The sequence below is a fragment of the Crinia signifera genome, chromosome 5 (genome assembly GCF_055691185.1).
Source record: "Crinia signifera chromosome 5, ASM5569118v1, whole genome shotgun sequence".
Taxonomy (NCBI): Eukaryota; Metazoa; Chordata; class Amphibia; order Anura; family Myobatrachidae; genus Crinia; species Crinia signifera.
The window spans coordinates 199312734-199324941 of NC_139221.1; the positions used below are offsets into that span (position 1 = coordinate 199312734).

The window sequence follows — 12208 nt, forward strand, 5'->3', positions numbered from 1 at the left end:
CAGGGAGCAATGCTGGTATTAGAGCGAAGAGAGACAGCTGCCTCTGTAGACCTTTAACAGAAAATGTAAAGCTCCTCCCCACGGGGCTGGGAAGACATTTATAACTAGTCATCGCTGAGGCATTGTGGTCTACATGCCTTATGAAATACCAAACCTCTAAAATTAGGAAGCACTTTCTCAGTAAATAAATACATGAAAGCAAATACTGTAGGGTGCTTAACTGAAATATCCACACCATCTGTTGAATCCGAGTGAATGAACAAGCTACACACGCCACAGTTAGTGTAGTGTAAAAAAACACTATGCTATTGTGATGTGTACAACACACATCAATATCTAGAAAGGGCCACTTTTAGACAGCTCATATTCCATATGATAATGCTAAATCCATTTCTGTCCGCAAATAAATAAATATAAAATCTTAATTTCGGTAAAATACACTTAGCCTAAAAGCATAATTGGTTACATATTAATAAAGATGTTGTGCATTCAGAAAAAAACAACACAATTTTTATTAAAGCAGCCTTTTATTTTTATAATGGTGTTGAAATAAACTTAAGTACAGTATGCTGATCAACAGTTCCAAATTTTATTTTACATGAATTTTAACATTTATCTAAATGTAACAAAAGTATTGTGCGAACTTTAATGTTAGAGCCAAGGAAACATTTTCTCCCAGAATTATTAAATGTTACATTTTTATTAAAAAAATGGGATCTCTTTATCAAGGGTCCATTGTGGCATGGGAGCAATGGCTATTGTTTTTGTGGTGTCTTTATTTGGTGCCTAATTCACATGTTTTTTTCAGCAATTGTGTATAAAATACAGATAGTCACAAACACAATCAACTAAAAATGAATAAAAGATATACAAAACAGTTACAGATAATGACACCACAGAACAATGCCTCTACTGCATTCCCTAGCCCCTGGTTAACAGGCCCAATGGATAATAAATGTCAAGGATAAAAACCATAGAACATATTTAACAGGTTACCACTACACACAGATTACAATTCACATGTCATGCGATAGTCAGTGTCTTAAAAAAAAATCCATAACTAAGTTCTATAAAACATTGAAATGTCTATTTAAACACAGTGTCTTCTACGAAGTTTGGTTACAAAAAAAATTAAAATTGTAAACATTGTTACCTTTAGCTCATGTCTGGGGTTTATTACATTTTTGATGCTTGTTCATCATCTACAACCACAGGAGGCTTGAGCCTTTGTTCCATAGGAGCAACCAATTGTGGGGATGTAGTGAACAGTTCATCCGCCATTTTGTTTATATTGGAGGTTTAGAGTTACAGTCTATGCCACATACTGCTATGATGTTTCAAAACCAGTTTACAAAGTGTAAATCATTCCATGCTGGCTGAGAACAGCTTGGCACACAAATTCATATTTATAATACTTTATTAACATCAAAAAAGTTATAAACGTAGACTTGCCCTCAGTTAACAAATCTTTGCAAATTCTGTGGCTGGACCCCAAAACTTTAAAAACTGGGATGCTTGAAGTGTGAAATGTGAATAATATACAACCATGCGAAGGCAGATACAAAAAAATGGTGGACTATGTTTCCGGGAAAGGAATATAAAAAAGCAAATAATACAAATAATAAAAGCTGTATCAGTCCATTGCTGCCAGAGCGAATGCTTTGCAAATACAACAGACAACCAACAAAGCAAAACTATAAAATGTCCAAAAATAAGGCCTCTGAAATAAATATTTCCATTCTTTAAAAAAAGATATAATAAAAATGTACATCACATGGTCAATGTAAGTATAAAAAATAAACAAGGGGAAAAAATACTGAGGCTACACCATCCGGGAAGAAGCATCTGAAGTGAAGTGACCAAGGTTTTGCTTCTGTCGACGTCCTCTGTTGTTTTTCGGACATTTCCTGCAGGCAAATGGTAAAATGAATATTAGAACACATATTAAGCTCCATAGGAAAATCAAATATGTACATGGGGGAGAGAAAGCACCTAGGTAATGGGACATATAAATATAATCAGACGTTTACACAAACATACAGATTTAAGTAAGCTTCTGAACACTAGAAAATTACTGCATCACTCAGATGTTTAATGCAGGGGTTCCCAAACTGTGCGCCATGGGGTGCCTTGAGACCCTTACAGGGGTGCCTCGGGTTGGTGGTTCAGGACCAATTCAAATGAATTCAAATGAATTACAATCAATGTATTAGGCAAAACCTATGCTTGTGGCTGCCAATCATAAAATATGTGTACAGAATAGAAACAAATCTTGTCCCACTACATAATTAAACCTTAAGATGATGTATACACACAACTTATTTAATTTTTCATCATCAAACTTTTGGCCTATGGGTGCCGTGGATAAAATTCTGAAACTATAGAGCGCCATGATTCTAAAAAGTTTGGGAACCCCTGGTTTAATGTGATTATTTATCATGAAATGTATTCATTAATTAGTAGCACAGTGGTTGGCACAGCTGCTTTAATAGCACTGGGGTCTTGGGTTCAATTGCTACCATGATCCTATGTGTATGGCGTTTGTATGTTCTCCACATGATTGCATTTGTTTCCTCCAGGTGCTGCAGTTTTCATCCACAAAAACATACTTTAACCCTTTGAGTGCCAACATTGCTGTGAGAGATCCTCAATATATCTGCTAAAAAAGCCAGCATTGCTCACAGCGACTGTTCTACTAAACTTCAATTCATTGACTTGGCTGTATTTGTATTTATTTATACTAATAGAACAGTCGCTGTGAGTGACGCTGGCATTTTTAGCCAATATTATGATGATCTCTTACAGCAATGTTGGCACTCAAAGGGTTAAGATTAATTGTCGTCTGACCGCAGTATTTTGTGGAGTTAAGGCTATGATCCATATTGTCATAAAGAAGAAATTAAAATTTTCCAGACTTTATTAAAATGCACCTGCAGGACAGGGGCTCCTCAATCCTTCAATATTTCTTCTGCTGCCATGTGCAGTACTGTGCTGTATTGGGAATTGCATTCTGCAACATGGGATATACTGCATGCAGGGCTGCCAAGAGAAATCCTGGGCCCCGGTACAACAGCGTCACGGGGCCCCCCTGGAGTGGCGAGCAACAGAAAAGAGGTGTGGCCATTAAAGGATATAGGGGTGTGTACCACACCATATACCCTTTATGCAACACAATAGTAGACCCCTTATACTTGCCCCTTACATATTATGCTACACAAAATTCAAATCGATTACTTGCCGCCCCGTTCGTATGCAGCAGTGTGGACAGAAGCGTGGGGTGGTGGATATGGGTTGCGCCCATGGGAGTAAGGGGTCGTGGCCACGGATGGGCAGATAGCGGCAGGGTCCCTGCGGAGGATGGGAACTAGGTAATAGCTCCCATCCTCCGCAAGGACCCCACTGCTGTCTGCCCATCCGTCACAGGGACCCTCTGCCCCCCTGCGCTGCCCAGACCCCTATGCCATACAGCAGCGGTGGCCAGCCCACGGCTCCTCTCTCCAAGATCTGTGGCTGGCACGATCATCCCCATTTGAAGCGCCGCCTCTGGAGTATAAGGATCCCAAGCTCACACACGCAGCAGGGAAAGCGGCAACAGTTCTTTCAACCTGCTGGCAAGAAGCAGCAGATGCCACTACTTGCAGTATCGCCGAGCTGAGCTGCCGGTATCTGCTGTGTCCCCCAAAGCTACAGATCCGGCGCCAAGAGCAGATGCATTGTGATGGCCAGCGGTATGTGCACCTGGAGAGAGAGGGGGGATTGTGTCCATTAAACCTCTTTAATCTCATGTGATCCTGGGCAGTATGGTCCCACCCAGATCGCATTCCATATATGATCCGTCATAAATGGGCCCCATGTAGCCTGTTCCCTTCACACACATTGGAGGTCATTCTGATTGACCACAAAGCTGCAAAATTTGCAGCTTTGCGGGTCATCTAAATACCTCAGATTTCACGCATGCGAACGGATGTTCTACATCATCGATTTGCAGCTTGTGTGCAGGGCAGTTCGGTCGCCGACCATCAAATGATTTCTCAAGCGCTCGCAGATCTAAGTCAGTCTCTGCTGTCTTAGATCTGTGGCGCTCCTGTACGAGAAGAGGGTGGGCAGCTGACATCCGGTGACATCAGCTGCCCTCCCCCGGCACCCACGTCATGGGAGTTCCCATCGGCGCAACCCATATCCACCACCCCACGCTTCCGTCCACACTGCTGCATGCGATCGGGGCGGCAAATAATCGGTTTGCCGCGCCCGCTCACACAAAGTGGCTGCACATGCACAACATCGCTCCCCTGTGTGAACGTGCGGGGGAGCGAACCAACCTGAATGAGGGCCATAGCCGTTTACACACACACACATAGCCTGTTCCTTCACACATACAATATATAGCCTGTCACACCCACACACACACACATATACATACATAGCCTGTTACACACACACACACACACATATATATATATATATACATAGCCTGTTACACACATATATACATACATAGCCTGTCACACACACACACACACACACACACACACACACACACACATATACATACATAGCCTGTTACACACACATATACATACATAGCCTGTTACACACATACACACATATATATACACATACATACAAAGCCTGTTACAAACACACACACACACACACACACACATAGCCTGTTACACACACACACACACACACACACACACACATATACAAAGCCTGTTACACACACACATATACATACATAGCCTGTTACACAAACACATATACATACATAGCCTGTTACACACACACACACACACACACACACACACACACACACATATACATACACAGCCTGTTCCTTCACACATACAGAACATAGCCTGTAACACACACACACACACACACACATATATACATACACAGCCTGTTCCTTCACACATACAGAACATAGCCTGTAACACACACACACACGCATAGCCTGTTACACACACACACGAATACAAATCCTGTTACACACACACACACACACACACACACACATAGCCTGTTACACACACACACACACACACACACATATAGACATACATACATACATAGCCTGTTACACACACACACACACACATAGCGCCTGTTACACACACATATATACATACACAGCCTGTTACACACACACATAGACATACATACAAAGCCTGTTACACACACACACATAGCCTTTTACACACACACACACACACACATATACATACATACAAAGCCTGTTACACACACACACACACTCACACACATACATAGCCTGTTACACACACACACACACACACACACACACACACACACACATAGCCTGTCACACACACACACACACACACACATATATACATACATACATAGCCTGTTACACACACACACACACACACACACACATATACAAAGCCTGTTACACACACACACACACATATACATATATACAAAGCCTGTTACACACACACACACAGCCTGTTACACACACATATATCCATACATACACAGCCTGTTACACACACACACACACACACACACACACACATACATAGCCTGTTACACACACACACACACACACACACACACCCTGTTACACACACATATATCCATACATACACAGCCTGTTACACACACACACACACACACACACACACACACGCTTTTTGTCTGTTCCCCCTGTCCATAGCCATGCATTGTGGGCGGCATTACCTTTTGAACCAGGAACTTGGAGCAGGAGCAGGAGCAGGAGCAGGACAGCCATCGCTGACCGGGCTTAGGCAAATTCGGGGGCGTGGCCTAATCGCGGACCCGTGGCCACGCCCCCTTTAAAAAAAACCCGTTTTTTTTTTTTTTTGTGTCGGGACCCGGGCCCCCCTGGCAGGCCCGGGCCCAGGTAAAATGTACCCGCCCCCCCTGCCTCTCGGCGGCCCTGACTGCATGTGAGTGGACATGGCATACTTCAGCAGATATTGGGGATAGCTTGGAGAGAAGGAGCCAGCCGGGACAGCAGATATGCCTGCAGGGCAGGCTGCTAGGTAGGTAGAGGCCACCCTCTGGGCGGATGCTGGGAGAAAGGCCTCACCCTGGAGGTGGTCCTGGCCTCTCAGCAATTACACCCCCTGCCTGCACATACTACAGTTATATCTATAATACGGGAGATTCTCCTACTTAATAATATAAGGAAAAGTAGGAGTAATAATGGACTAAAATACTATGACATACCGTGTTATGCACATAACAATTGCAACTATTATGGCAATCTGCACAGCTCCAATGATGGCTGCTATGAGGACATGGGTAAGCTTCTGTCTGCTCGGAACGACATATAGAATGTTGAAATCAGTCTTGTCGCAGTATTGACCTGTGTATCCCGAGTCACACCTGGGGAGAAAGAGGCGCAATGGTCATGGCTAATGTTAATAAAATACTTTTTGCTTCCATTATAATGCAACATAGAAAATATACAATAATGCTACACAACATCAAAGGCTTACATACAGTACTTCTTCAAAATATTGACCTCTATTTCAAGTCAGAACAATCATATTTCACAAATGTCCTAAAGACCACAAAGAACTTCCCTGATAATACTGGCTTAGGCAGAACTGTAGTGGATATACAATGGATGCCATTACTATAGGGTCCACAGAATTAGGGGCATGTGACACAATATGAAATGGAGGCAATACAGTGTTGCATAATATGAACTGGGGCACTGTAACCTATTTTAGACTGGACACATCAGCTGCCGGGGGGGGGGGGGGGGGGGGGGAGTTAGGCTGCGGGGGAGCTCATATAGGCTGTGAGAGTCTGCAGAAGGGCTCAATTATCCATGGAGTAGAGTTTGGCAGCAGGGGTTTGTCAGACTGTGCAGTGTTTAAGTGCTGCAGGCAGGTGGGGGGGGGGGGGGGGGTTGTTAGGCTACTGGAGGGCTTGGTTAGGCTGTGAGAGGGTGTCAAGCTGTGAGAGTTTAGGGTTTAGGTAGGGGGGGAAGGAGAAAAAGTTGTTAAAATACTGCTGGAACAAGGGTGACGGATCTGTCACCCTTGGTCTGTCGGTAATACAGAAAATTAGAACTGTTTTTTTGTAAAGGATAAAAGATTACAGTCTCACAACTAATGGCCGCTAACCACCACATAATAACGATAACGTTTTAGTAAAACATGTCATTAGAAATCAATTACTGTTTTTTAAAGTTGCAGGTAGAACATGGAAATAAGAGCTTCTGAATGTAATACACCAAAGGTTCACAAACATTTTTAATCATGGCCCCTTAGAGTATCAGCATTTTCTTCATTGCACCTCTATGCCAAAAGTTTCTTATTGAGAAATTTAGAACAACAATGTAATTAAGTAAATTGTATCTCACCACAAAGCAAGTCTAAGGAGGACATATAAACACAATTTACTATTTTACCCATGCAACACATCTGAGCTGCTATACTGATATTTGGATGGTCGCTGACCATCAAATGATTTCAGCCCTGCGCGCTACCCTGCGAATAGATGTTTATGAAATACATCCATTTGCAAAGTGGCGGGGATATTCACTGGGCAGCAGGGGGCGGCATTTGCATGGCGGCAGTGCCAGAAGGCTTGCTAAGCAGCAAAATACTGCTGCTTAATGAGCCATATCAGAATCACCCCACCAGTCCCTAATCCTGCATTTTATTGATCAGCCTCTTACGTGGCACAGTGTCAATGGCCTTTGCAAAACCCAGGTAGACCATGTCTACAGCTTTGTTAGTGTCTAAGGTTCTTGCTAACTTCTTTGTAAAAACTTATTAGAGTAGGTTAGTTTGGCACGAACGATTCTTTACCACTGATTATACTATGCGTCTCTAAATATTCTTGGAAAAGTTTAAGACATTTTTTATATAATTTTTATTATATATCATTTTTGCCTCCTTCCCCCTCACATTACCAGACTGCGCTTTCTGTGTGATAAATGGGAGAAGGTTTAGGTATTCGGAAAGAATTGGGTTAGCGTTGATATATTATTCTAGCACAAAGCATAAAACCAAGGTCATATTAACTACAAAAGTCATAAGATCATTTCAATTATTTATTACCATTTCAACAGCTAGAATATATACGGTACTTGGGTATTTTAATGTTTATTAAATGCATTTTCTTTACATCTTAATCAACATACAGTATCTATTTTACAGATAAATGTCCAAGTCTCAGAGTCCTGCTCTGCAAGATTCTCTACTGCTAAAGACATTCAAAAACATTTCAGACTTCTATAAAAATGACAATATGATGCATGGTTGTTTTTTTACCAATTAAAAGTTGTATGAAAAATTGTCAGCAGTTTTTAGTATTAGGATTGTTTTCGCTGCAACCCTATTGCAAATTTTTCTTACTGATAAATTGTAAATTGTGCTTACACAGATGTGTCTACCCCATCAAGCCTACCTGCACAATAAACAGTCAAGCATATTTTTTTGCGTTTTTTCCCCATTAAAAGATGAGAATAGGACACACAAGCAGCTTATGCTGATTAAAATAATATGCTGTATGCCTTTATTGGATGTTCTTAGACGACACACTTTTGGAAGCTTAACCAGGAATTGTGGTTTATTGTAGTGAGCACAGAGTTAACAGTAATCAAGGGTTAACTTGCATATACAGGTGTATGGTGCAGGTATTTATCATATCCTGTAGGTAGTGGAGGGTAATGGAGGTCTCATGAAGCAGGGAAGTCTGCATAGCTGTGGAGACTAATAGCAGGCCTGTGAAGGCTGACAGTAGGGATAGCGCTGCGGCGCTACATGCAAAGAACTTGATTGACAGCTCACTCCTTGGCGGGGTAGCTGCTGGGGTTCAGGATGAGCTGCGGGGTTATAGTGGCGCCATCCTATCAGCTCCCTAGTGTGGGCTCTCTCTCTCCTCTACACAGTGGGGTGGAGACTCTGCTGAAATTTGGGGACACACTGGGGATGACCGCCTACTGCTGGACAGGCGCAGGGGACCAAACTGCCTGGAGGTTGCCACGGGGACAGGTGCTGAGTGCACCTTACCAACAACTCACACCAGGCATTTCCCACTGCATGGCATATTGAGGCAAGATGTATGAGAATACATCTGTATGTCATACTTAGGTCCATTTATGTGATGGCTGTCAGATGGGGGTTCTATTGAAGATAGGTTCCTATCCAGGTTCTACTTTTTATTTGTTTAGCACCTTCTGGGAGATAAAAGGTAGACTCTGCTTGGTTGCTATTGGCAACTCCCCATCATCAATAGATCTCCCGTCTTAGTGAATTTTTACGCTGGTGACAAATGAGTGGGGAGTAGGTGCAGGAGATGGGTGTCTCGGGGTAGGAGGAGAGAACGATCAGTCAGGGTGCATAAGATGGATTACTAGAGGTTGGATCTGATACAGGAGTCAGTGAGCAGGAGATGGTTGTCTAGAGGTTGGAGACATTATTATGGATTTACTGATTCACTGAGCTGACATGTTTGGAGCTATGCAGATGTCACCAATATAATCACAACTATGCCTCTTACAAGATCAGTACACTCATCTCCTGCTAGGGTGACTATTCTGTTTATCTGATAGGAAATGTATTGCTTTATTCCTGCTCACTTCAAAACTGTGAACATTCCGGATGAGTTGGAAGTGTTTATTAACATCTTGTGCTGTTTCTTTCTTTTTGCGCATTAAATAAAATAAGGTGCTAAGACTCTTATCATACAGTATGTACCATATTGTATATGTACAAGTGATACATATACATATGCTATACTGAAACAATTGCTACACCATGAAGAAGTGTCTAGCTAAGACTTTCGGTACATATAGCTAAACATGAAAATACGACTTCACTCTAGAAAAGAAAGCACAACAAGGCTGTATACCAGCTTCCCCAGAATGATGGACTACTACTCAGAGCAGCAAGATGTGATAAGTGATTACTTCAAAAGAATCTGCCATTAGGGATTATACCTTTAAAAAAGCATAGCTTCAGGTACAGATATCAAACCTGACAGCCATGAAACCTGAACTAGATGTCCGAGCTGGAAGAGTGGTTGAAGGGGCACTGATGCATGAAGGAAGCTGCACTCGGGGTGTTTGCCTTATGCCTGTACTGTGTGTAAATGAAATATTTCAGTATAGAAGAGATTATTCAAAAAGGACTAAAACTATCCAGCCCATAGACAACACTGATGTTTGGGTCAAAGCATTTAAGGATGATTGGGTCCTTTGGGTCTGCAAATAACAATTCACAAACAAAGGTAATATAATCTCTGTAGAGATAGATTGATATCATGGGCGAAATGTAATAGGATACAATTTTTTAGACCGCTATAAAAAAATCTCACCATATCACACGTTACATTTGCTATTTTCGGAAAAAAATTAACAAATGTAATAGAGTGAGACTTTTTTAAACAGTCAGAATTCAAATGCGATTTCTGACAATTTTTAATTATGTAAATGTGCGTTTTTTTAGACAAGTGCGTTTTTTTTAGTAAAGGGAGTGTGCCCCCCCCCCCCCCCCCTCGAGCATCTCCAGCCAGGACCAGCTCAATGAGCACACCTTGTTCGGTACTTGTTTCCTAGCACGGCGCCCATCGCATGGCATCGTGTACCTTATTTAGTGGTGTGCGATGCGATGCTTGTACAATTAAATATCGCATAGCATCGCATGCCAGCAAATGGGATGCGATGCCATTTTTAATTGTACAAGCACCCATGCCATGAGATGTGATGGGTGCTTACAATGAGATGTAACCCCCAGTATCCACGCCATCCCGAAGTGTGGCTAGCGCAGTGACCTTTTCATACCCCCACTATCCACGTCGGCATGGAGTTGACTTTAGATAGTGTGACGAGCGCAGCGAGCCACCGAGCCCGAAGCGCGGCGAGTGCAGCGAGCCCCGCGCGGGGACGCGGAATACAAGCCTGAAGCGTGGCGAGGGGACACGTCATACATGTAAAGTAATCCGTGTCCCCGAACGGGGCTCGCTGCGCTCGCCACGCTTCGGGCTCGTGTTCCGCATCCGCTCGCCACGCTTCGATCTCGCTGCACTCGCCACACTATCTAAAGTCAACTCCACGCCGACATGGATAGTGGGGGTATGAAAAGGTCGGAGGATGCTCGCCACGCTTCGGGATGGCGTGGATACTGGGGTTACATCTCATTGTAAGCACCCATCAGATCTCATGGCATGGGTGCTTTTACAATTAAAAATCGAATTGCATCGCATGCCGCAATATTCCAGGGGGATGCGATGCGATGAGATTTTTAGGAGCCCATACGATGGAAATCGTGGGCGCCGTTCTAGGAAACAAGTACCCCTCGTTCTGCCCGCATTCCCATGGGTACTCTCCACTAGCCTCCAAACCTTCAAGCGTTCCCTGAAAACTCACCTCTTCAGGCAAGCCTATCACATTTAAGTACCACACACATAACCCTCTGAGGCACTTGTGTATTATATTTAGCTTCCCTTCTGGACTTGCAACTTGGTGGGACTGCTATGCTATTACAGGTGCCTGTCCTTGTGTTTCCCTACAGATTGTAAGCTTGCAGCAGGGCTCTCCTACCTCCAAGTCTGCCTGTTGTTACCCAGTTTGTTTTATCACTGTCTGCAATTGTAAAGTGCAATGGAATCTGCTGCGCTATATAAGAAACTGTAAATAAATACATAAAGGGAATTTAGTTGTAGTGCTGTTCACACTTGTACAAAAAGCACAATTTGCTGTATTTAGAATATTCGGTACAACAGAAGAAGCATAGTTACTGCTTAATCCAAGTAGAGAGCTTGCTGTAGTGCAGAGTATACCAAAGGGGAGGGGGTCATCTCTGTTTATTATCCAAAGATGAACTCAATTAAAGTTATATTTAATTTTGGAATGCATACAGTAGTTCCAGATGCTAATTTTAAAAACAAGACCTGTGAACAAGCCTGTATCTGCTTGCATCCTTTGAATACAAAGAAATTAGTCATCAAATGCTTCACTGTTCTCTGACTATCCTGTGGTGGATCCCAGTGTCTCCAAGTCCAAGTTCTCTGCTCACTAACAAGCACAGCACTGGTCTATAGGATGGGCAGGTGTTGCAATAGCATATACACATGTACTCAGATGGTGGTGTTAGAAATGGTTACTAGTATAGAAGCTTGTTGGAACAAGAGGTTTGAGTTTCTGCTGTAGGGACCTGGTGTTGGCAGTGAGTACTCCTTTGCCATATTCTGA

The 12208-nt window shown here is 42.8% G+C and overlaps 1 protein-coding gene across 1 annotated transcript in view; it reads right to left on the reverse strand.

The window, feature by feature from the left end:
• Positions 1 to 575: 575 nt before the first annotated feature.
• The window catches only part of TMEFF1 (transmembrane protein with EGF like and two follistatin like domains 1), a 209251-nt gene continuing 197618 nt past the window's right edge, over positions 576 to 12208 (reverse strand). The window contains exons 9-10 of the mRNA XM_083188421.1: positions 6223 to 6381; positions 576 to 1907 (exon numbers count right to left, since the gene is read on the reverse strand). Coding sequence (XP_083044547.1) covers positions 1823 to 1907; positions 6223 to 6381 — 244 coding nt within the window. The 3' untranslated portion in view covers positions 576 to 1822. The remainder of the gene's footprint in view (positions 1908 to 6222; positions 6382 to 12208) is intronic.